The sequence below is a fragment of the Athalia rosae genome, chromosome 7, assembly GCF_917208135.1.
Source record: "Athalia rosae chromosome 7, iyAthRosa1.1, whole genome shotgun sequence".
Lineage (NCBI taxonomy): Eukaryota > Metazoa > Arthropoda > Insecta > Hymenoptera > Athaliidae > Athalia > Athalia rosae.
This window is the reverse complement of record NC_064032.1, coordinates 9868294-9894311: the sequence shown is the minus strand read 5'-3', so window position 1 is coordinate 9894311 and position 26018 is coordinate 9868294. Positions and strand designations below refer to the sequence as shown.

Sequence of the window (26018 nt, the reverse complement as noted above, 5' to 3'; positions counted from 1 at the left end):
AATAATAACGAATACCAAGTACGCGATTACAAATTGAAGTAAATATATAAACCCGAGCATAAACTCATATTCTGGTAATTTGACGGGATCGAGGAACGCTCAGGTATTTCCCTGGCGGTGAGTCATAATAGAGGTAATAAAGAATTCAGGTGCACAGATAGAAGTATATCTAGAGCGAGTTTCGCGTGCTAAGGTAAAACCCGTGGGTATGTAGACTGAGGTATATGACGTATATAACATGCATAATTCCAACGCAAATCGATGCGACACGCGTACCTTTAGGAATGTGAGATCTATAACCGGATAAGAAAATATCAGTGAATCACTGGAGTTTTTATTTGATAGATAAAATGAACTATCGAGAAATGAAGAACATTTGGTAAGAAGGAAATACGATGGATTTCACACCTGTGAAAAATTAACAGTTCAGTTAATATTATCGTTATTATTGAAATTGAATGAAATTAAAAATTACAAAATACAGAAATTACAATGGAAAATAAATTCTTCTCTTCTCTCTCGTGTTCCGATCAACCGGCCCAGTTTTTTGAAAATTTATTCCTTCTTTTGTCCGAGGCACAATATTTTTCCACACATGGTATCCGGATTAAATATGAAAAGATTGTTGTGAGGCGCCTGCTTTTGGGATACCGTTTTTATTATTTCCTGTCCCATTACGCCGCCAACAATTGCGCACACCGGACTTATTTGAGCGAAAAGATTTTCACTGGACGTGGAAAAATAAAAGGGGAATCGATTTAATTTGATTAACATATTGATTAGTTTTAGTTTTGATTTTATTTTTCTCACCTTATTAAATTGTCTAGCTTGTTTCCTAGACTGTATTTCTTGATTATAGCGGCAGATTCTTCTTTCAAAGGATCCCCATCACGATCGCTGGGCAGAGGGTCGTGTCCATGTTTTTCACGATAATTTAGAAGTACTAAATAAAATGATTTAACAATTATTAAATAAAGACGAGTGAGAACAATGAGTTTTTTCATTTAGACTTATCGATATGGTACGTACTCCTCATCAGGTAATAAGGTTCCCCTTCTTTAGGCAATTGATTAACATCTAAGATATTTTCAAATGGTACAAAATTGAAAGTTTTTTTGACTGTGGTTGTTACATTTTCATACTTTTCTTTGTGCGAAGATACGTCACCACCTTCGGATGGGTCGATTTTCTGTGACTGAACGATATCTCTGTAGTGAAAAAGTAAATTACTTTATGTGCTTTCACCTAGAAACTAAGCAAAATACAAATTTCATTTCACGTACTCGACAAATTCATGAGTCCCAAGATCGGCAAATGTATAACCAAACATTCCCCAAACATCGCCAGCAAAGAATTTGACATTGTATTTACGACATAATGAATTAATACGTTTCAATTGTGTAATTGAACACTGTGAGGCACAGACAACATCAAAATTTGAAAAATATGAATCTTCTTTTTTATCGACACTCTCGGTGTCAGCCACAACATCTACCATAGGATTTAAACTCTGCGCTCTTTCGAGTGATGCCTCGGCACGCTGAAAGATATCAATTATTTGAAGGGAAAGGAAATGAAACTAGACCTTTGAGATGACATCATGAAACGTGCTTACATTTTTACCAATAGCATCTTTTGGTGCTAGAAATTGCGAGCATATATCAAGTCTCGTTACATCTCTGTCATCTAAGAGGGTCATCGATTTAACACCGGCAAGTATCACGTTCTTGGCAACTTCGGCACCAAATCCATTAACCCCAATGATCAAAATTCTTGCCGCTCTTAACCTGAAAATAAAATAGGAAGAATTAGCTAGCCATTGTTATTGAGTACAATCCGGATGTCTTGTCTGATAGGTGAGGTACAAATCTTTCAGGTTATTCTTCAATTTCTGTATGATTTATACTTACCGCTTTTGGGAATCTAACCCCCAAAGTCGAATTTGTCGATCATAGAGTTCTGCCTCGGCATCGGTGAGCTCGATTACGTTATCAAGCTCTGCGCTCATCTTGATATTATGCACGTTAACAATTTACACGTTAATTGGAGAAGTTAAATTATTTATTATTGCCAGACGTTGCCGGCCGGCGTCTCAGTTTATAACTTGTTCGATAATGATTACAATCGCCCTCGAAACGTGCTGTTAGGTCGACCACGAGGGAAGAGAGAAGCATCGATAGAGGGCGTATAATAATCGAAACGTAACTCCAGATGAGCTATGAGTTTTTGACAGCCCATCGAATAGGTGTCAAAAAAACGTAAAAATCGTTCTAAAAAATCTTACAATGCAATCCGGAAGATATTCATCCGAATCATAAGAGCAAAATATACCCTCCACCCTACGAAGACAACACAAGATTCCATATTTCACCCATCAACCATCTAAACAGTCTTTTTTTGAGCGTTCTCAGGATCTGACAGCTCAACAATGACATATAGCATATATTGACAGTAAGTACAATCAGTCAGACAAATTGTTTTATTAACATTAACAGTAATATCATTATTGTCATTGTTATTTGGATTATGTTCCTCTCACGCTTAATGGTGATGTTTTTTTTTTAGCTGAGATATTGAAATGAAAAAAATGTCCGAACAAGAACATGTTGACCATTTGTTCAAGTTCAAATTTCCTACATGTACAACTGGTCAGGAATACGAATTAGAAATCCCACTCAAAATCCCTCACAGTGGGTCTGTAAAGGAATTGACCCACCGAATAGTGGGAGCTTTCAAGCTCCCCTGTTACGTCGAGGACGACTTACATCAAGAACTTGAAGCTGCTGTGAAACAGTGGACTCTAGAATTTCACGATAATAAAGCAGAAAGTCTCATACAGGCAGCAAAAAATGGCAATCTTGATGTCGAAGAGATAATAAAGAACTGGGAAAAGATTTACAAAGAAAAAACAGTTGCCTATGCCGAACCGGTTGGAACAACTGATGAGGAATTATTTGCAGCAGCTTATCATAGGCTTGTACATTCACCATCATTGGAAACTATTCTGCAAGCCGAACATGAATTTGGCAGAGCTGTAACCGATATTGTCCAGCAAAGGGATGCTGAGATTGAGAGATTGACTCAAAAGTTAATTTTTTTCTAATATTCTTCTCAAGATTTGTTTGTGTCGCTTTTTAAGAAAATAATTGTTTACAAAATCAATTTTTAGACAAACTGAAGAAGTTCGCATGGCAGTTGAAACTTTGGAAGCAGGATCTACGGAAAGGTCAATCAATGCAATGTTGGGCCGTCATTTTGAGGAGCAAAGTCTCCTTCAAGGTCAGTGGGGTTCTAAAGTGGATGCATTGAAACTCGAACAACGTCGTCAGTATCGAAATTGGATAATGAGACTTTTAGAAGAACAACAAACTAATATGCTACCCTCTCCGGTGTAAGTTTATCAAGTTATAAAAGCTGGGAAGTAGAACACAGAGTCCAAATTTAAGGAAAATTTGTCTCCATTGCCACAGAAGCTCTCCGATGATTCAAATGCCACCTCCTGGACAGCATCGTGATAATTACTCGTCAAATTCTAATAATTCAGGGCGAAAGGACAACAAAGGTTCAAGCACAGATTTCCCACAACTCGAAGAGAGTTTCACAATACATCTGGGATCACAGATGAAACAAATGCATAACATAAGAATAATGACGGGGGACGTATTCGACTTTTGTAAAACAAGACATGGAGACTCTGGGTATGGAAAGATCGAATTCAATAATAAAGCATTTCCATTTGCTTCTCTGAGGATCTCATGATTTTCAGAATGGACCCTACACCACAGAGACTGCAAACGGCTCTCGGCCTCTACTCAAATGACCTATGCGGTTTAGTTTTACTGAGCGACAACCATGTAGGAAGTTTTTCTGGGGTAACTAAAGAACTTTGTTCGATCTGTCAGCTAACAACCGAATTCCATTTTCCACCGATAGACGAGCAGCTTGAAAAGCTGAGGGATGATGTTAAAGACGTAGTAGCATGGCGACAGGCTCACCACCGCGAAGGAAGTGACCCACAGGTAAACGGAGATTGACTACAAAATCGTAATTGTTTTCTTATATATTTTTTTCTACTTACATTACAGGCGAGAAAATCGACTGGAAGTAAGAGTCTGCAAATCGGAGACGTCTTCATTACTCGTCACTCGAATCTCGCCCAAGTTCACATCGTATTTCACATGGTGGTTCAAGATTCTTTGAGATCAGGTCTGAAAAATGAAAAAAAGAAAACACGAATGAAAATAAGTGAACGATCTTTGACCATTGATTCTTTTCAGGTGAAATAAATTCTCGTCACTCAGCAATTTTGGGTCTAAGAAATATCTTGAAAACAGCTTGCAGCAACGACGTTACTACTCTAACTATACCCGTGCTGCTGGTACACGAAATGTCCGAAGTAAGTCCTAAAAAAAGCTACTCAAAACAGCCTTTTTTCTAAGTTTCATGGTTCGTTTGTCTTCGTTTTTATAGGACATGACTGTCGCTTGGTGTACGAAGAGAGCTGAGTTGGTATTCAAATGCGTGAAAGGATTCATGATCGAAATGGCATCTTGGGGAGGAGCAGAGTTAAAGAACCTCCAATTTCTAGTCCCTAAAGTAAGAAATATTTAAAAATTAACCGGCTTCTGGCCGAATGTTTTAAGAAACTAACGATTTTCCTCATTTCTAGGGGATGTCCGAAGAGGTTTTTGGAACACTGGCCACAATGCTACCGAGTATTTTCAGAGTATCGAACCCTCTTGTATTTAAAGCAACGGGGACCCCTCAGACACCTAAAAAATAAATCTCATTCTACTATTTTTCAATCACTATGTAAATAAACGGATATAATAAAAAAATATTTAAATGTAAAGAAAACGATCTATGGAATGCCTAATTATACTTTGCAGTAATATAAGTATACGGAGACGATAGATATTAGAATCAGCTTTGGTCAGTTTGTTACTCTTCGTCAGTTTATAAAGGTGATAAAAGACCGTTAGGGTGCTTATCATGAGTGGCGAGATGATATTATTATTTCTCTTCTTCTTCCGTTTCATTCTTTACGAACATACTATCTATTATACTGCAGTTCTCTCCACACTACGGATGCCAACACTGGATAACTGTGCATCGTCTTGATTAATATATTAATTAGTGCTGTTTCTGTTCCGAATCTTCATCAATTTCGCTCTTAAATGAAACAAAATTCAATTAACACCGTTAACAAAAGAAGAAGACGAAAAGGTGAAAGACGATAACTAAATTATTTATGTTACGTACATTATAACACCATGTATTCGTCGCTAGATAAACATGCGAAAAAAACATTCCAATTTAAGTGAGAAAAATAATTAGATAATAACCTATCTGATAAATATACTATATTTACCATTGAACATTATATTATCTAGAAAAACGGCACGTCAACCTTTCGTCATAATCAACCCTGCGACCATCGTGACCTTATGCCCTCGCTGACACGGCAACAAGAATTGCACAGCAGCAAATTTTCGCTTTTGATTTGAGACGCACAAACTGTGCGCGTCTGAAGCTCAATAGAGCTTCGCTTAAATTATTATTTTCGGTCACAGAAGTTTTAGAAAAATAAATATCATGTGGGACATGAAAGAAAAAGTGATTTTCCTACTCGCGATTCTCTTCACGGTCTGCACCGCGAATAAGGTTTGCAAATTTTCATTTGTATTCCGTTTGTCGTTCTAACTTGGATTTATTTATCTCGTTTTGCAGCTCGATCTTTCGTGGCAGGGTTTAACGAAGGAGAAATTTTTTCAACACGACGGTGTGGTTTCGGCTAAAGTGGAGAATGCGACCGATTTGAACCTGTGTGGAAATTTATTTGATAGTTTTTTGGACTGTTCAGCAAACCTCGACAAATTGCAGAGGCTGGATTTGTCCCAGAATAGATTACAGCGATTTTTTTTCCTCTGCAAAAACGAGGACAATTTGATATCGTTGAACGTCAGTCACAACCGTTTGCCATTTCTGAACGACACAGCGTTGACGGAAAGGATATCGAAACTGGAAATTCTCGATCTTTCCTTCAATCTTATAGAAGTTTTTCCGAAACATACTCTACAGCACATGAAGGTCTGTAACGATCACATGGATTTTTTACATTCTATTCATTCGTTTATTTTCAAAAAATTCGAGCACACTTGTCGAATTTTTGTTCACAGAATCTAAAGATCCTTTCAATGCGCGCAAATCCGATCGGTGACAATCTACACGAAGATTCATTCATTCATTTGAATTCCTTGATTGAACTAGACTTGGGAAATATATCGTCAAAAAAACTTCCTTCGCAACTACTTACGCCCTTAAGAAACCTGCAGCGATTGAATCTTGCTTCAAATCCCCTACAAGAGATTCCTCCCCTGCCAACGGGACTCCAAACTCTGGATATATCGGGCACTGATATTCTGATTTTACGGCAACTGACCGACGTCCCGAAACTTCAGGTTCTCACTATGAACGAAATGCCGTATTTGGAAGAAATTGATCTTGGAAAGGATCTCAGAGGACTGAATAATCTCGCAACGATACGCGCACAAAATTGTCCGAAGTTGAAGAACATTTTCGTTAATACAACCGACTCTGATCGCGATCGTCAATTGTTACCTAGTTTGAAGTTACTCTCCCTTAAAAATTGCTCTATCGGTAAAATAGACGCTACGCAACTACTGCCGGTCATGAACAAAACTGCAGAAGTCGATATAGAAAACAACCCCTTAATATGTGATTGCGAAATAATTTGGATTCTCGATTTAAACTCTACGCGAAATCATCGCGAAAATTTGAGGCGAGTTTATTGAATTTATAAATTAATAATTAATTAAAAATTCGAACTTCGTATCATTTATGCCACTCCTTTTTTTTCAGGTGTGAATCGCCTCTGAAATATCATGGAAAACGTTTGTACGACATTCCCACCGAAGAATTCAATTGCAGTTCATTTTCAAGCATATTATATTTAATTTTATGGTCCTGTCTCGGATTATTATTACTCGGATTGGTTATCGGAAGTTTAATATTCCTCCTCAGAGAACCTTTGGGACAATGGAGGACACGATTAAGGAGACGAGACACCGTAACCTACACCAATATAATCGCCACATCGAGTGAAGGTCAAAAAATGCTGGAACACTGCGATATAACCGACTACCCTTAAATTGAAAATCATTAATCGTAAATCTATTATTATTATTGTTATTATTATTTTTATAAAAGTCAATCCAAACTCTGTACAAGGATCAGTTATTGCTCGCACGGATCAAGGTTAAGCTATTATTTTTTTTTTCTCCTATTTATCGCTCGGCGTCGACAGATAATTGATAATGTGGTAATTAATTTACATGTTATTTTCAACATTCGGCCAGATTATTGTGTGAAGTGAGATGTGAACTTTTTTCTTTGCCGTTATATTTCTCTCGTCATTTAAACAATAAATACATTAATTTTATATCTCTGTAGAAAAGATGAAAAATATATTTACTTGTATTATATTTATAGACAAGCGATGTTTTTTTTTTTTTTTTTTTCTCTTATTCACTTTTACTCTCTTTTGTAGAAAGAATTATTTTACACTTCTGACATCCTAGCTGATCGAATCTGATGTACCGATCAGTTTTTGTGTATATAATATATTATATAACTATGTATATACATGTATATGGTGACCATGATCTTTCTATCTGGTGTATCGGATTACCCCGTTATATACAGTTCGTTGCAGGGTGCGTTATTTATGTGAAGAAATAATTTTCTAATACATCGCGGTACGGAGTTTAGGAGCCGAAAAGCGTCGGTTAACATGTGCCCCCATTGAACAAATGGGATATTATATACGCACCATGGCCGATTTGGTCAAAAAGCCCCGTGTACGTGTGTATAGTATCTTTATTATAGCGATCGCTGCGCAGTGAATAGAAAATTCATCTATACGTGTATACCGTGTCTCGTGTATATGTATACGCTCCTCTTGTGAACTGCATTCGGAGCTTATATTATCCGTAGGCTCCCGAGAGGCCAAAACCTTGCAGGATAGCTGGATATTGGATGTCTGTAATTTGATATTTCATTGGAGCCAATTTGGCGAGAGCCAATGCTCCGGAAAATATACCTTTAATGGTTGCGGTCAGCCGCAGGCTACTACCTTAAATACCGCAAATTATAACAATATCAAAATCTCTCGGATATACACGCGTGTATACAGGTCACGAAACAATTATTGAATCGATAAAATTAAGAATTATAATTAAAATTGATAAACGAAAAATTTCGACAAAAAAAAAAAAAAAAAAAATTAAATTAAAATAATCTATCTTATCATACAAACACGCTCCATGTGTGCACAATGATTATCAAAAATGAAACAATTTTTTTTAATCGAATTACAACAGAGCCTCATACACATGCGCGTAAGTAATTAAATTTTTCAATGTGGCGTGGAATTATCATTGAGAAAAAGAGAGGAACGAAGAGAGAAAAAACAATTTTTAAGAGCGAAACGGTAAAACGTAGTCATTTTTGCAAAGATCGTACGTTAAAATCGTGCAAATATAAAGGTGAGTTGCTCCGCTGCTGCTCGCAAAGAGAATTCTCTTAATCCTTGACCCTCGAATCTGGTCACGTACATTCGGTTTCTCCGTTTGGTATATACGCTATATCCTTAATAGGGTTTTTGCAAATTTTACACCTGAGCAAGAGGTACCCTATACCTATATCCGAAGGTAGGAGTTATGTATATACCTATACATACACCACTGCATTCCCTCTTCAAGTGCACAAACGAGCCGGTAATTACTTCCAGATGTTTAAGTAAGAATACGTATATATAACAAGCGATAGCTCTTCACGATCCGGCATCCTCAAAATATATTTGCATATTTTATTGTTTATTATTACTACATTTATATTATATCCAGGATCACCTGTACGCTGTATAATAATACCTGATGGAAAGCACTGTTATATTATAGGTATACCTGTCACTCATCCGTATACGCGAAATATAATGTGCCGGTCGTAAAATTTTTATTGCGCATCGAATTTACGCCGAAATTCGAGTGTCTTTATTTAATTTTCCTTTTTATCAGATACGTCTTGATTAAATTTTAAACACGCGGTATACCAAACTAAGATTTTTTCGCTTTTCCCAGCTACTCGATTTTTCAGCTTCAGATTTATCATCATGGAGAATCGTATGTGAGACGAAATACGTACGTACGAAGTGTATGACGGTAACTCTTGTGTTTTACCCGTACGGACCGAAAATTGCCGTCAGAAGAAGTCGTAACAACAAACATCTTGAAGTTAGGGGGTGGCGGTGGTTCGAGGTCCTCCGTTTCCGAAGATATCGAGTTTCCAATACCCCCGTCCTACCCCCCACCTCACGTTCGTTTCTATATCTATACCGCTGGTACTGCAACTTCCTGCTGGCTGGTTGCAACGCTGCGGCGAAAGCTGCACAATATTCCTGGCGTCGCGACGTGCGCCTTGTATACTCTCTTCAAACTGACGCCTTGACGTCCCTAGCTGATATGTCAGACAGCAATAATAACACCATCTCTTCCCTCCTTCTCCGCAACGCTAAACTGATGAGCGTTACAGTACTCCGAGCGCGGCCCCGGTTCTTTCTTCTCGTTTTTGGCAGCTTTCGTTCTCTGTCGTTTTTGTGTTTTCAAAATTTTTTGTTCGCTTTGGCATTCGAAAAAACGAAAGATACGAAAATTCTCTTAGTCCCTCGTCGGTGGCGCCGGTAGGTATACATATGTATCCCCGTGCCCGTGTAACGCAAAACAAAAGAAAAATCAATTACTAGAACAAAACAATTGAATTGTAGCTAGGTTTTTAAAAATGGCGCGATCTCGCGGATTATCTGATTACTTTTGAATTCAATCATTGATTATCGACTACGCACGGTATGCGTTGCGGTAAGTAATACACGCGAGCTATGCGTGTGTATGTGTTAAAATATACTATACGTATACCAACGGGACGCGGGGAAGTGCAGCGGAATGTATTTTGAAATTGTAGCGAAACGCGGGGAATATTAAATATTTTCAGAGACATAAAAGAGACGTAGGCGAGCCAGAGTGGATATGGAGGTGTTTTTGTGTGTGCGGAGAATCTGGTGGAGCCCGTTTGGTTTATGCGGATTTGATCCGTAAAACGTGTATAGTTAACGTCTATACACGTACGTGCGTACGCTCATACACAGGTGCACACGCTGCATATATAGGTATTTACGTTACCGCGTAGAGGAAATTCGCGAGAGCGTAAAATACGTTTACTGGACACGATGTATATTATACGTATACAGTTATGCAGTTGCTGCAGTTGCAGTGGCGTTGAATAATTTTCGAAAATTCAACTACAATGTAACACCGCGTATAAGTGCGCATAGCGCAGTTCGTAAATGATGACTCGATAATTGGCTAACGATCCGTTTAAATTACGTTATATATTGCTGAATACAAAATTTCACCCTTCGACCAGCTGCGTATGTAGCTATACTACATGCGCGCGTGTATCAGGGAGTGATAAACCCACGTTTACACCCGCGCGTATATATAACGATATACCGCAGTGCAGAATAATTTCCGAAATCAAAATTCACGTCAAATGCAAACAAAAAAAAAAAAAAATGAGAAAAAAAATGAGAGAAAATACGATTTAGAAGACGATGCGTTCGTCATTCTTTCCTCAATTGTTTCGTTTTTTATTTTTTTCTTCAAATTCAGACCGCCACTAAAATTCTCGAGCTACGTGGGATGGATTTCTCGATACCGCAATGATATGATGTTTCATGTACCAAAAGTATGGGTGTATAATACGCGCTGAGATAATCCTCTTTCCTCTCCTCTCCGTTTTTCTTTTCGATTTGAATATTTTCGATTTTTTTTTCTATCTCTCGCCTTCTGGTTTGCTGTACGCGCGCGTTTCCCTTATTCGCCACCACCTCTACTGTATCTATAATGCGGACATTACGCACCCTGTTACGAACCATTATGTTATACATACGCAGTAGTGGCAACTGTATATGTATAGCGTTATACGTATTGTAATAGTGTGCTTGTGTACGCACACACGTATAATGTAAGCATATGAAACTATGTGTATATACATTATGTAGTCCTATGTACGCGCGTACAGTATATAGCTAGTGCCGGTAATCCTGCTTCCATTATTATTTAACGGCGTACTAATGGGGTGTGATGCCGTTTATACAGTTCCATATAGGTATATACCATATATACAATAGGTACGTACATATAGGGTACGTGCGATATACCGTATGCACAAGTATATAGAGAGACACACATATATATATATATATATATATATATATATATTTACTTGCAACAGTTTATCTGCATAAAAACAACATTTTTTCAACGCTATACTCTGGCACAAGTTTTTCTGATATTTCGAAAAATTTCTCTTCAATCTTCCTTTGTTTGTACATTAAACTTATATACGTAACAATTCAGGGGCGTGTTTTAGTTCTCGTTGAATTCCGCTGTTATACATGCGTACACATATATATAACTTATAGTAACTTTTGGGGTGTACGCAGAGGACAACATACAGAAAATACCGGTGTAGATTCGCGTAGACCATTGTGCTACAGCAGGGCTGGGAAATTTGTGTTGGTGAAGAAGAAGTATGAGGAGCCGGTACCGAGCCGGTAGCTGCGTGGCGCCAAGGAAGTAGTCCTCCTTCAGCGACCTATACATATAGGTGTTTACCTAGGGGGTTGAGTAGCCCAAGTTTTCGACTACTCCGAGACGAGTAATAATAAGAAGACGACGACGACGACGACGACGACGACGACGACGAGCGAGTAGTCGGTAGGAGAAGAAGATGAAGTCGGGAAAGGAGAAAGGATAGAGAGGAAGGGATGAGACGGAGAGGAGAGGAGAGGAGAGCGTCATGGGGTGAAATTTGAGGTTGGTACCGTTACCCGAGCCTCCTAAGAAACAGCAGCAGCAGCAGCGACTACAGCTACAGCGGGGTTCGAGGTGAGGATGGTACCTACATACATATATATACATAACATATACATATACTATACGAAATTTCCGTAGGACGCGAAGAGCCAACCGTACGGTTGTATGGGTGTACGTCTGTAACGAAGAAGTAGAAGTAAAAATAAAGGAGGAATGAAAGAGAGAATTAAAAAAGTAGGAGGAGGAGGAGGAGGAAGGAATCTTTCCGCCCCTCTAGTTGGCGCAGAGGCAACATCGGCATCGGCTAGCTGCTAGCAGCAGCAGCGGTAGATCTTCTTCCTCCGCTACGGGGATGACGAGGCGCATCTGGGCTGGCGCCATCTCGATTTGTTTGTTTTAGTTTTCTACTAACAGCAGCGGTGAACCACCACGACCAACGCCACCACAACCACCACGATATCACCCCCCTTGTATTTCACTCCGTATAGTTTTCCAGCCTTAATATACTCCTCGTATACAATACTGCTTCATTCCATTTACCCCGCGACTCATACGTACGATGTATGTACGTATTGTATACACGTTCGCGCGCTATAGGAGACTTTGCAAAAAAAAAAAAAAAAAAACGCAAGAAAAATGGAAACTAAAGAAGGGAAGATGAGGTGAGGACGCTGTGCTGAATAGGCGAACCACCCCATCGTCCCCATGTACATGTCCCAATACCCGTAATAAAATACGATTTATTCGCCGTGATCGCATATTTTTATACATATTTCAATTCGATTATTATGAGCCGTCTTTTTCTCTTCTGTCTTTGGACGGAAACGTTTTTTCAATGGATTAAACAAGTCGTTATATGGACTCGAAGCGGATCGATTTAACTTTGTTATACATATACATGTGCAGAATCATATTTATGAGCGATGATCAGTTTATAGATAAAAATATGTGTATACCTCTATTGAGGATGATCTCTTTGTATCATACGCACGTCGGGATTTACCTGTCACCGCGAGTTTATTATAATACGTACATATCGGTAGAAAAGGTAGACAAATTTTGGAGTGAAAAATCAAAATTTTTTTTTGCTATCCAAAGAATCGATCGACCTCTTTTTTTTTTAAATTCGTTTTTATATAGGTATATAAAGGACGTATCGAATTGCTCGAGAGTTGATTATATATCTATAGGCATATTATGTATCTATCTGTATAGTAAACATCACCTGATATTAGAATTTATACCTGCATGCACTTGATTTTAAATCTTGTTACTGAAAATTATTACAGCGGGGGATGTATATCATGTATAAGAAATTCTATATACTGCATCCGGTATGCTGTAATTATATGTATATTATGTGTACCATGATTGTACGTATATAACATCGCGGTGCCTCGAACGGTGTATGACGAATGAAAACTGAAGGAAATAATATTATCGTACAATTGTTGATTCGTGAATTTTTTAAACACGGCCACATACTGGAAAACGTTTTGTATGTACAGTACGTACGTACGAAACGCATGTATCCGGGTGTAAATTATATCTGTCCACCGCAGGATTTTCCCATGGACTATAATCTTCCGCAGTACGTAAGTATGTATATATATATACATGTACACATAAAATCCGTACATCATAGGTATGTATAATATATTCTCGTCGTACCAGGTAAAGCGGATATATAATAATAGCGCAGACGGTACATATGTACACATAAATACGAATAGATGTCGCGTGAATGCAACCACCAGTTAAAGGTCTAATTGGCGACTTATGTATAAATAGGTATGTATATATAGCTGAAATAATAACTATTTATACAACCCTGCGTATAGATAGATATATATATATATATATATAGTGCAAAACGCGTTTTTGCCATGTACAGCTATATAAATACATAAGTAGGTAGGTATATCTATTTTGTAAGTTTACTACATATTTCATAGCTTTACAACGACCCGCGGGTACACCCAGTAGTGTCTTGCTGGTGTCCCCATTGTCTTGATCGCGAAATATATACCAGTTAGCACCCATAGTGAAAATCCCCATAACAACTATTATTATTCTATAGGGAATTCCCACAGTATATCTAAAGTATTCGACATTTCGCACGTCGTTCCATGCACTATATATATATATATATACTTATATAGAAGCGCCTTAAAGGATAAACCGTCTACATCCAAGTTCAACCGTATACAAATGTACCTACCTATTTATATACCTACGATTCGACAAAATCGAGGATTAAAAATCGACTGCATAATTGAGACGAAAAATTGACGTATATACATGTATATGCGTGTGGACTCTGAAAAATTCATCCAACGTTACATAATCGCGCTGGAGTAGCCGCAATTTTTTCAATTCGAATCATTCTTTTTCTCCGATCTTTTGATCGTTTTTTTGTAACACGAATTCATCGTTTCCCGCATGCTTTCTTTTTATTGTCAGCTCAATACACCGGGATTCCTATAATTCATTTTTCATGTCACGTATGGATACACGTACAGGCTGTACACGTATAGTCAGATGTTATTTATTACATAACGTGTACAATATACACCGGTGTTATCCGAAGTGCGAGATGTCTGTGTATAAAACGCGTTAGATACGCCCGAGGACGACGTTATTGCGGTGTTGCTTCTGCTGGCTGCTCCACGCCGTTCCCGGTGGCGTTCAATAAACTCACTTCGCTCGTATATATATATACTCGGGTATATGTATACGTAGTAGTTACAGCAGCCGCGAGATGCGAGATGCGAGAGAGAAAAACAGAGAGGAGAATCACGGCATTATTTTAAGCGTCGCGACGCCCGATACGAAATCTGGATATACCGACGAGCGATTTGTCGCGCGCTCGCCATGCAAATGCGCCGTTCGATCTCGTAGCACTGGCGATTAGATGTAGATAATATGCGAGATACCGTCCCATCTCGTGCCTCTATACAACGTCATGCGAAAATGAATCGAGGGAAATCAACTGGAAGAGAGAAGTCAGAGAAAAAACAAAAATCTGAACAATGACGAACCTTTTTCAAATTTCAATTACGAGAGAGGACGATATACAAAAAATGAAAGAAACGAAGGACTTTGAGGGCGATAAAAATTTTCTCTAAAAAATCGAACGGAATATATACAGAGTATTTTCGTTTTTGTTTTCCGCCAAGTGCGGCGCATACATGACTCGATAAAATCCGAAGACATACTGTTCACGGCAACGAGCCGCGGGTCAGGTCTAAGGCGCGTGCAGTTGTAGCCGGTGAGCTTTTGGAAGGTAGCGTAGCGAAGGAGCGAAGTATATACGAGATCCGGCGTCGATTCCTTTCGGGTGGGGGAAATCACGGGTCCGAGGGGCGGGAGAGGAGAATTCGGTTAGGGGTGCTTTCCGAAGAGTGGGGCGCGTCTGGGGTGGGAGTAACGAGCGAACGGGGTGGAGTTTGCGGAGGGGATAATTAAACCGACGTAAAGGACTCTCCCGTGTATCGGATGTCCCGCATAGGACGTATTGAAGTACGGCGTGCGGTCGTGGAAGGGATGACGGGAAGGACGAGGGGAGGTCGCTATGGCAACCGGTAGCGGATCCGGCCAATCGGCCGGCTTCCAGGGGGCGTGGCTTGTATTCAAACGACTTTTTCGAACGCAGGGTGGGGGTAGAGGAGGAGGCTTTCGAAGGTATTACCGATTTCTCCGGGCGCCGCTGCTGCCGCTGCTGCTGGCTGCTGGCCGCTGGTGCTGCTGCCGATGCCGCCGCCGCCGCCGCCGCCGCTGCCGCTGCCGCCTCTCCGATACCTACACCTCACCTTAGCCTCTGCCTCTGCTTCTGGTCGACGGACAAACGTATCATGCAGGGTAGACCCGGGGTAGGGACGACGGCTTGTAAACGAAACCAGTTTGCTATCTGATCCGACCGAAGCAACAGCCCAAAAAGTGGACTCTACGATCTATATTATATTCAAAGATCGGTACTGAAACAATCGTTTGTTTTTTTCACTTTTTTTTTTTTTACTCGTTTTTTCTTTCGAATAATTTTTATCGATATCGTTTTTTCGATTTTTAGTGTTTTCTCTGGTTTTTTTGGCTTTTTTTTTTTCCGTAATTTTTTGATACGAATTCGGAAAAATTGCTGTGTGTATAATATATATCTATACATGAAGTAAAAATATATATATATGTACGTTTTGTACTTCCGAAAAGTTATATCATGTAAAGAATATAAAAGTTAATGAATAAATGAATAAGTAAATAAATAATCGAACGAATGAAGAAAAAAATTCACCCCCTCATCGTTGGTATATATTGTATACGTGTATGTGCACCCATATCACATTGTACATAGATACGTTCGATTGGAATTTATACGGCGTGCATCATCGTCCGGATCTAAAAAAAGTTCGTTGTTTCGTACGAGAGTGAAGTTTTAAAAAATTTCAACGCTACGTGACATCAAGATTGTTTTAAAAACACCCTTATATCGCTCGCTAATCGTCATGCAGATACTTCGTACGGATTTTCGATGCAGCAAGTTATAGTTTTACAACTTTTTATTCTTCTATAGTTTCTTAATTCTTCAATGTTTCACGTATAAAAAAAAAAAAAAAACGAAACGAAAAAAGAAGAAGAAGAAGAAGAAGAAAAACCCACGTGCCGGTTATACCAACGAATTTCCATCGTTGATTTTTGTTTTTCTTTCGAATCTATAAATCACTATACCGATTGACAAACAGTGTTGAGTGTGAATACCTAAGAAACGGAATTATTGAAAAATTGACAAAAAATAAAAAAATAAAGATAAAACAGAGAAAAAAAATGAAACACACACGCCTTTGCGAAAAAAACAAGTGAGAAAAACTGGATCGAGTGAGTGCAGCGGCGGACGGTTGTTTTATTTTTCGCGAGTGTGATCCTTACAGTTCGCCGGTTCGTTCCCCTACCGCGTCGTTCCGAAAATTTATGGTTCGGCTACCCTGAATTTAAAAAAAGTGCGTTGCGATGGTTGGAAACCGGGCGATCCTAAGGACTTGACGGATCGCGTAACGAAACGCCGGTCGCGGGTCGCGCCGCCTTGGACACCCGGACCACCAGTAATCTCTCTCTAATATACGATACATACCGGAGGATACGCGTATGAAAATAATCATATTCAACGGGTGACGATGAAAATATGAAAATAAATAAATGAATAAATAAATAAATGAACGATAACGAACATGATGTAAAAAAGAAAAAGTGCGAAATCACGCGAATCGTGGCTAATGTGGAATAATACGTGTAGGTATAATAGATACATCTCCCGCATCGTACATCTCCCGCATCGTATAACCGCCGGTGACTTCAACGCGAGTGGAATTAACATAAACGTGAGCGCGACGGTTCGATGAAAATTTATTCGACCAGATTTTTGTTAATTTTTTTTTATCCATTTTTTTTACTATCCACCATAAGATTCTTCATTTTTCAAGTGATGTGAAAAATACTGTAACGATTCCGTTGGAAGAGAAAAGAAGGAAAGATAAAAAGAAATAAAACCAATATCGTTATATTCAATAATAAAACAAAAAGAAACGTACTAATTATTATACATATATATATTAATTATATACTCATTAGCATAACTACTTTGGTGTATAAATAATTGAATCGATGATGCGGAAAGTATACATGTATTATACATACGCGGATTGCTGTATTATATATTACATTATATAAACGGAAGAGGGAAAGTAAAAAAAAAAAAAAAAAAAAACCATTAGAAGGAACGATATAAAATTTTTGTGCATTAATTAGAACAAAAAAAAAAAAATAAATAAAATAAAACCTACAAGAAATCAAACACAGCGAAGGGAAGAGAAGAACCCGACAAACGAAAACTTAGAGAAATAAATCGAGATGTCGGCCGTCGCACCAGCTGGAACTGGAAGCGCAGCAGGTTCGAACAATAACGGTCCGATAGCTGTTCCGGCGCCGGTTTTCGCGTTACCGACGTTATCCTTCACCGTTGGCCAAGTGGCGACGGTATGCGAGACCCTCGAGGAAAGCGGCGACATCGAGAGGCTGGCGAGATTTTTGTGGAGTCTACCGGTGGCGCATCCGAATATACAAGAACTGAACCAGAGCGAGGCCGTGCTGAGGGCCAGGGCGATAGTGGCCTACCATTCGGGTCACTTTCGCGAATTGTACGCTATATTGGAACGGCACAAGTTCACCAAAGACTCGCACGGTAAATTGCAAGCTATGTGGCTGGAGGCGCATTATCAGGAGGCGGAAAAATTGAGGGGTAGGCCGTTGGGGCCGGTCGACAAGTACAGGGTGAGGAAAAAATTCCCCCTGCCAAGGACTATCTGGGACGGTGAACAGAAAACCCATTGCTTCAAGGAGAGAACAAGATCGTTGCTGAGGGAATGGTACCTGCAGGACCCGTATCCGAATCCGGGGAAAAAGAGGGAACTGGCGGCCGCCACGGGACTCACACCCACCCAGGTCGGGAACTGGTTCAAAAATCGAAGGCAGCGGGACAGGGCGGCGGCGGCGAAGAATCGGTGAGTCGACGAGCTTTTCTCGGAAAAATTTTTTTCGTTGCCCCGAGAACCGCGAAATTACCGCGCCGATTTAACGCGCGATCGAGTCTCCGGATACGACGTCACTCAGCTCCCACATGCGTTTTACGAAACGGCGGGAAGGGGGAGGGGGGGGGGGGAGGCGCAGGAATTCGCCTTTGTGCGGCCTGCCTTCGGGTGTCCCGTGCGATTTCGGTACCTCGGTGGCGGGTTGATATCGACGTTACACGCGAAGTCCGCGAGACGCGGGAAAATTGCGAAGTGCTTTGTGTGTGGTATAACGTGTACAACGGGAAAAGGAAAAGCTGAATATACAGCGAAGGCAGGAGCGAGCGGCTCCACCGGCAGCGGCGGAATCGTTTCTAAACTATACGTAGATAGATGTGTGTATATATATATATATATATATATATATATATATATATCCAGTGTGTTGTTAGTCCCCGACGACAATCTGCACAAAAGCCGAGGGGTTGCGTAATTTCATTTTCAACATTCGCCGCCGGGAGCGAAATTATAAACCACGCGGCCCGCGTGCAGTGCGGCGGTGCTTACGTACGCCACGACTACTACGACGACGACGACGACGACGACGACGACGACGTCCCGTCGGGCGGTTGCACGCTCGTACTCCTCGTTTTCAAATTAGCCATCCCATGTACTGCGTATATATGAGTCTTTAAAAAATCGCGTGCCTCCTTTTGTTTTCCACACACGCGCGCGCACACGCACGTCCGCGATATTTAGAAAATTCTCGAACGTTACGAAACGGAGAGCGAAATGAAAAAAAAAAAATAAATAAAGTAACGACAGAAAGAAAATCGACCGTGCGTAAGCGGCTTCCTTATATTTCACACCTGAAGTACACGGTGTATAAGGTGTTCGGTATTCCCCAAGGGTTGAAAATATCCCCAATTCCTTAGGCGCAATAGAATGGAATTAAATAGCGGGTGGATTGTACCCTGACGTGCACACCTCGGCTACGGAAGATTACCACCTGTCGACCCGTCCACTTGGTTTCTTACCGAAAATTCAACCCCGCAAAACCTTGTAATAAACGTTGCTAATGGCGGCTCTTGCAACAGTCCACTCTATACGTGTATATCTATATATAGATTTTTCACTGGTGGTTTATTCATTGTGGTAATATTTATTGTATCTATATACTATATATCCGCGTGTTTAACCCATTATAATACCGGTAGTACAATACCCGCACCACGTCTAAACGGTGGGGTTTACTTGTCTTCTTCTTCTTCTTCTTCTTCTTCGTGTCTTTTTTTCGCTTTCCTACCCGTTATGTGCACCGTAATTTTCAATGTGCTTAACAAATAATGTACATATGTATGACTTCGGGATTTTCCAAACGTCGTTCTCTGTACATAATAAGGAGATTTATAATTTTGGAAAAACCAGGTTCGAAATTCAGAATTTGCAATATAACTTCCTATACGTACATAGGATGGGCACCTGATATTTTCGTTTCAAACTACATACATGTATTCGTGTATACCTATGTACGACAATCGAAAGGCCTGACACAAATTGTAGAAAATTCTACGCTAACGAATATATTACAAAAACACGCGTCGAATCCTGTTTTTGGATATCGCGCGATTATCATACCGGAATTAACAAATTAATAATACACTATCTTTTAAACTATATTTAAAATGGTTATTACGATACGGTGTGAAACGTTTTTATTTATAGCGTATAATCGTTTCTCGGTATTGCTTACGAGGAGTTTTTAAGTGTTAGGAAACCCCATGACGAGTCGCTCCACGAATCACTAATGTATCGTCAATACAATAATCGGTATATAACATATTACATCTACTCTTGCGAAACTCGCAACGAAACCGTACAACACGCGTATAAATAAAATATTTCTCCACGCGTGACGGAAACGACATAGAGAAAATCGCCGAATATGGAACAGCGTCCGTATACGCGGATTTTTACCCCCGACACGAATGAGACGAATTTCGACGAAGGAAAAAAAAGGAGAGGAAAAATTTTTCACGGCACCGCACGCGCGGCATATTACGTCATTCGTTCGCTCGTTTCGTACGGGATATCTCTTCGGGATTCATTGTATATATTTTCGCGGTCCAGCGAGCGAGTTATTCAATATAAACCCCGAACCCAAAAAGCCCCCGAAGCAATCTCCGAGTACCGAAGGCGCAGCTAGCGAGCGAGGCAGCCCGGCAGCAGCCATCAACCATCGCGCGGGGCTCCCGCTCGCACGGCGCACTTCGACGGAAGAAGAAGAAGAGCTTTGGAAACACACCGTGGTCCATGTACTACCCACTGTCTATATGCCGCGTACATACATACATACATACATAGGCACACACGCACACACACACACATGTACACACCCATACGAATACACGTGTATCCACGTATAGACGCCGAGGAGATGAGAGGAGAACACGAAGTTATCCGACCTCGGTCAGGTTGTTCGTCGAGTGTTGTGCATCGGGTTGGTTAACTCCCCTTTCTCTTCCCACCGCTCTCTCCTCGCCTCCTTTCAGCCCCTAGTTTCGTCCTGGCTCCGTGGGGAGGGGTGGGGAGGGGTGGGGTGGGGTGGGGTGGTACCCGGGTTCTGGATTTCCTGGGGATGAGTTTTGACCGTAAGACGCGGGAAGCCCGGGAGTAGCTTAGGGTTGAAGGAGGAGGAGGATGAGCGCGCCTCGTGCCGCTCGGCGTTAGCCCCCGGGGCCGTCGGCGGCCAGGTCTTATCAGATTTTCGACAACTCCCAGGTGTATATCGGGGTGGACCCTTCACCCCGTTTGCATTTTGCTCGAGCGACGGATCGGAATATTTTTTTTTCCAAGAATTTCGCGCGATATCGTCGAGCGTCGGATTCGGGATTTTGCATCGCGGGTTTCGCCGAAAAAGAAATTCACCGCCGCCGCGTCTACGTTCCGTCCGCGTGCGTGTGACCTACGCGTCGTGTACGTATACTGTACACGGTAGGTATATACCTACGTGTGTCCACCGTTATACACGAAGTCATTAACGATCATCTCCCGCACACAAGACCCCGTGACACCTGCGCTCGCAGCCCGCGTGATAAATTACCCTCGGCGTACACAAGCATTCTAGCGGCAACACCGAGAAATAAGGTTTTCCATTATTTTTTATATTAATTATAATCCTCCCCACTTTCACCGCGATACCACCTCCTTCACCCTCCCCCCTCCCCCCCTCCAGCGCGCTCACTGCACGCGGCACGTAACGCGTAACTCGTTATTTCTCCCGTGTAGGGCGAAACAAGCGAGAGTCGACGATCGGAGACGTGAAATAAATAAGTGAGGGAAGGGAAGGGAAGGGAAGAAACAAAATCGCAGCGACATCGTACCGCCGCGCGCGATAAAAGTTGCGCAACGATACACAAGCGACGATGTAGCGATGCGGCGCGTATATCGCATATATATATATATATATATATATGTATATATATATAGGAACGCCGCGTGTGTTCCTTTTGTAGCGTACAGAACGGAGAACCCCTCTTTCGAACGACCATAGTAATTACTTGTTTGTCTATCACCCCATTTCCTGATCCTCGAGTCTGGCTAATCGCTCGTTAGCGGACGTGAAACGTTGCTAATTATTTGTCAATCTGTTACACGCGTTTTCGAGCGGGCATACGGAACTACGTATAATATATCGTGCTCGAAACCTTCGCGATCGCGCATGTATACAAGTACGTATATCAGGTGATACCGTAAGGTAGAAAAATGTATACGATAAAGGTATAAGCGAATTTCGCGTCACCGCGCTTATCCGGTGGGACCTCTGATGGTTTATCGATTGAAAGGGAACAGCAGCAGCAGGAGCAGCGGCGGGAGGAGGTCGAGCGGGAGCGAAAGACAAAGAAAGAAAGAAAGAAAGAAAGAAATAAAGAAAGAAATATAGAAAGAATGAAAGAAAGGGAAAAAAATATACGAGCACGTAAACCGCAAAGTCCTGAATTAATATCAACCTGTCTACTCAACGCGGTTACATTGGTGATGGATTGCGTTATATAGACCGTCGATTGTCGGACGTCGTACGAATAAAACACTCGCTATCGCTCATTTCTTTTGTTTATCTAACCGCGCGCTAACGTCACGTGTTCTTACTTATTGGAATTATCGTTGTAGTAAATGATTTCGATTTCCAAATTCCTATATACGCGACTCCGCCCGCGCCCCGCGCCCCCCCCCCCCCCTTCTTCCATCACACAAATGATACCCCGCCTAATTTCGCGTCGGAAGTTTCACACGTGTAACGTACGACGTTTGCGGGCATTACGGTCGATTCGATTTTTCCATTTTTTACGCGTTTCTTTCTTTTTTCCCTTTCCCCCCTTTCCCCCCCACCATAAGTCCGTCGCACTTTTTGTCTCGATCATCGAATCGTGCGGTGCGGCAGTCTTGTTTTCACGCTGACCCTTATACATGGGGGAGGATAGTCGGGGGTGGGTTTTCCCCCGCACGGCTCGCCGATTCCAACGCCACGTAGATGACGACGATTTCGTTTATATACGTATACGTACCATCCACATCTCGACGTTATAGCGTAGAGCGAGCGATGGGGGTGAGAAATATCGGAGGGGGAGGGGGGGGGGGGGGGGAGCCCCAGATATTGGACCACAAGTAACTAATTTGTCTCGTATATAATAATATCGATTTAGGTTTCTGGGGCTCTCGGGGCTAACGGTGGTAGAAGTGGTTAAGTCCGGGGGCGTGCTTGGCGTGCATTTGGCAATTCTATTTTCGTTCGCCTATTATACCGGCGCCGCCGCCGCTGTTGCCGCCACCAACAATTTCTATTCAATTTCAATCGTAATTCGAATAACTATCGTTTCGCCCAACACCTCGCGATGTCGGGAGATCGTTGAACCTATACTATAGTGCAGCTTTTGTTCCCTTCCGAGCCGCGAACACCTCAGATACTTATATCTAATATTTTTCATCGAGCTTCTCTTCTCTTCTCTTCTCACCTAACTTTTTTTCCTCCTGGTAGTAAAAGACGATTTTTCACCAGCCCCGCGACCTTCGAAGACCTTCCCTCGCGTCAATCGAATCGTATAGCTAATCAGCGTACGGGTACGTATACGCTGCGAGGTAAATTAATAGAAATAAAAAGGAATTCGTTTTACCCACCGAGTTCGAAAACGAAGAGGGAGTATGTGGTAAATCGTGTGGCGAAGTGTATTGGATATTTGTAAAACAAAAGAAGGGGATCGGCCGCGGATGAAATAAAGCGCGGGTAGATATACCGCAAGGTGGGGAATAAAGTCGGGGGAGGAAGAAGGGGGGGGGGGTTCGGTGTAACCTACGGGACGCGCGGATGAGAGAAAAGATTTTTTTCCCTCCGAGGCGTTGAAAGGAGCGATTCGGTATATATGTATTCAGCTCATGAAAGGGGTCATAAGGTAACCGATACCCACCTACCTAACTGCCCGCTACTTTCTTCTCCTTTTTCTCCCTTCTTCCAGCGGGAGCTCTCTCGCTTCTCTCGCTTCATAATTCGATCGAGTTTATTGTTCTTAGAACATAATATAAGAATGAAATATCGTGGTACACGCCGTGGGGAAATAAGAAGTGAAAGAAGAATAAGAGGAGGAACAAGTGGGAGTACGGTGTATGGGGGCATAATACGGTGGTTGGGCTATAAGACCGAAAAGAAAAGGCCCCTCGACGCGCGAGGCGTTTTGCTTTCGTATATTAAGAACCTTCCATATTAATCACGCTCCGTCGCACGAGACCGCCTAGGAGACGAATCTTTTCCATTTCTTTTTCTCTCTCCAATTTCGCTTGTTTTTTCTCTTTTTTTCCGTTCTCTTTTTTTTCAAGTTTCTTCTCTCTTCGTATCCCCGATTCTCTCGAACAACCGTCCGGGGGTCGAAAATGTTTTTGACGACCGTGAAAAACAAAAGAAAAACGATCAACTTTTACAGTACCCAATTTGTCCGTCGTATAACGTGTTAGCAAAGAAACAGATAAAAAAAAAACAGAAAAAACAGAAAAAACAGAAAAGACAGAAAAAAAAATAGAATCCACAGCGATACGTTTCGAAAAATCCAAGCGCTAAAAGTAATTAACGGTGAAACGACCGAGTCCCGCGCACATGTACATATACTCACGATATAATTGTAATAGCGATAACTGGTGATCATTTCGATCGTGATTGTGATTGTAATTGTTAATGGTACGGATCCTCGTCCGTTGGAATATAACTCGACACCATCCCCATTAGGGTATAATCGATTATTATCCGAGGCGTACAATTGCTAATTACTCAGATTTAGACGTCCGCGTAGTTGAGACGCTAACGGTGTAACATAACGGCCGGTAAATGATGATGATGATGATGATGATCCTGATCGTAAATACCCTTCATTACGTTCATCCATTATCTATTATCTTACCCCTTTTACGTCACGACGTAACAAAAACCCTGCCTTTCCCCCCCCCCTCCCCCCCTACCCCTCCTTTGCCACGACGCTGTAAGAAACAAATAAAGAGCACCGAATACCAGAATTTTTGCTTCTCTATTTTTTCCTCGTTCCCAACCCGCGAGAACAAAGAGATATTATTAATAGAGCGTATAGGTTAAACAGTGAAATTGATCGTTCAGGTAGGATCATTGGAGCGAATGTCGAAAGGGAGTGGAAAGAAAAGAAAAAAAGAAAGAAAAACGTACGAAAAATATCTGGAAGAAAGAATCGTACCTCTTGATTCTATATACATATATATATTTTTTTTTTTTCTCTTTTCGTTTTTTGTCCATAGATATATATATATATATATATATATATATACCTACGTACGTACATCGTTGAACAGGTCGTTGCGGGGTTATTATCGTTGGAAAATCTCGGAAAGCGATATATCTGCGGGTATCCGATACGATCGGATCTGCTTTTCTAAAATCCCCAAGAAACGGTGGTGCGGATATCTCGTTGCTGTATATTTACTTTATTTTTAATACTTGTACAGGAGGGGGGGGTTGTCTCCCGACGGTTCCGTTCATTCATGGTCGAAAAGATATCCCTCCCCGCTCTGGTCGGAGTCCTGGTTCGATCACCGCGTCGCTTTATAACGTTATACTATACGGGTATAATAGGATAGGAGGTAGTGGGTACCGCGTGCAGACGCGACGTATCGAAGAACGGGGACCTCCTGGCCGGTGGTACTACCGCGCGGTCAGATTGTCAGTTGTTTAATTAACCATGAAACAAGGAGGGTCGGGGTACGGTGAATCGGGATGAGAAGAAGGAGGGGGAGGAGGAGAAGGAAGGCGACGTTATTATACAGGACACCATAGACGAAACCGCATGGGACATTCGATACACCCTCATGCCCGGGGGCTTGGAAGCAAAGCGAGCTGTAAGCGAGCGAACGGCGAAGCGGCGCGGCGCGGCGCGGCCCGGCCCGGCGGGTAAGGTCCTTTATACACCGAACCAGTGTGTACGAGGTAGTCCTTGGAAAACAC

At 41.3% G+C, this 26018-nt stretch overlaps 4 protein-coding genes across 5 annotated transcripts in view; 3 read left to right on the top strand and 1 right to left on the bottom strand.

The window, feature by feature from the left end:
• Positions 1 to 427: 427 nt before the first annotated feature.
• Positions 428 to 2146, bottom strand: LOC105691120 (SUMO-activating enzyme subunit 1). Its single transcript, XM_012409403.3, has 6 exons — positions 1911 to 2146; positions 1616 to 1787; positions 1284 to 1540; positions 1030 to 1208; positions 811 to 943; positions 428 to 727 (listed from the first exon to the last, which is right to left on the bottom strand). The coding sequence occupies exons 1-6, from the start codon at positions 2006 to 2008 to the stop codon at positions 556 to 558; spliced, it is 1011 nt and encodes a 336-aa protein (XP_012264826.1). The 5' UTR covers positions 2009 to 2146; the 3' UTR covers positions 428 to 555.
• A 71-nt stretch (positions 2147 to 2217) lies between these two features.
• On the top strand, positions 2218 to 4857 carry LOC105691124 (protein C12orf4 homolog). 2 transcript variants are annotated; one of them, XM_048657951.1, is made up of 9 exons: positions 2218 to 2451; positions 2566 to 3087; positions 3170 to 3391; positions 3474 to 3698; positions 3767 to 4019; positions 4086 to 4206; positions 4278 to 4396; positions 4471 to 4596; positions 4670 to 4857. In XM_048657951.1, exons 2-9 carry the CDS (start codon positions 2579 to 2581, stop codon positions 4781 to 4783), a joined length of 1689 nt encoding a protein of 562 aa, XP_048513908.1. In that variant the 5' UTR covers positions 2218 to 2451; positions 2566 to 2578; the 3' UTR covers positions 4784 to 4857. The 2 variants fall into 2 exon arrangements, with proteins under 2 accessions (XP_048513908.1, XP_012264832.2); XM_012409409.3 differs by having other exon boundaries at positions 2221 to 2451; positions 3471 to 3698.
• Positions 4858 to 5086: 229 nt separating this feature from the next.
• On the top strand, positions 5087 to 7511 carry LOC105691075 (leucine-rich repeat neuronal protein 1-like). The gene is made up of 5 exons (XM_012409322.3): positions 5087 to 5226; positions 5394 to 5664; positions 5731 to 6090; positions 6180 to 6802; positions 6883 to 7511. Exons 2-5 carry the CDS (start codon positions 5596 to 5598, stop codon positions 7169 to 7171), a joined length of 1341 nt encoding a protein of 446 aa, XP_012264745.2. The 5' UTR covers positions 5087 to 5226; positions 5394 to 5595; the 3' UTR covers positions 7172 to 7511.
• A 9759-nt stretch (positions 7512 to 17270) lies between these two features.
• Positions 17271 to 26018, top strand: part of LOC105691088 (homeobox protein SIX3) — a 33933-nt gene continuing 25185 nt past the window's right edge. Inside the window, exon 1 of the mRNA XM_012409340.2 lies at positions 17271 to 18502. Within this exon, the coding sequence (XP_012264763.1) occupies positions 17853 to 18502 (650 nt within the window). The 5' untranslated portion in view covers positions 17271 to 17852. The remainder of the gene's footprint in view (positions 18503 to 26018) is intronic.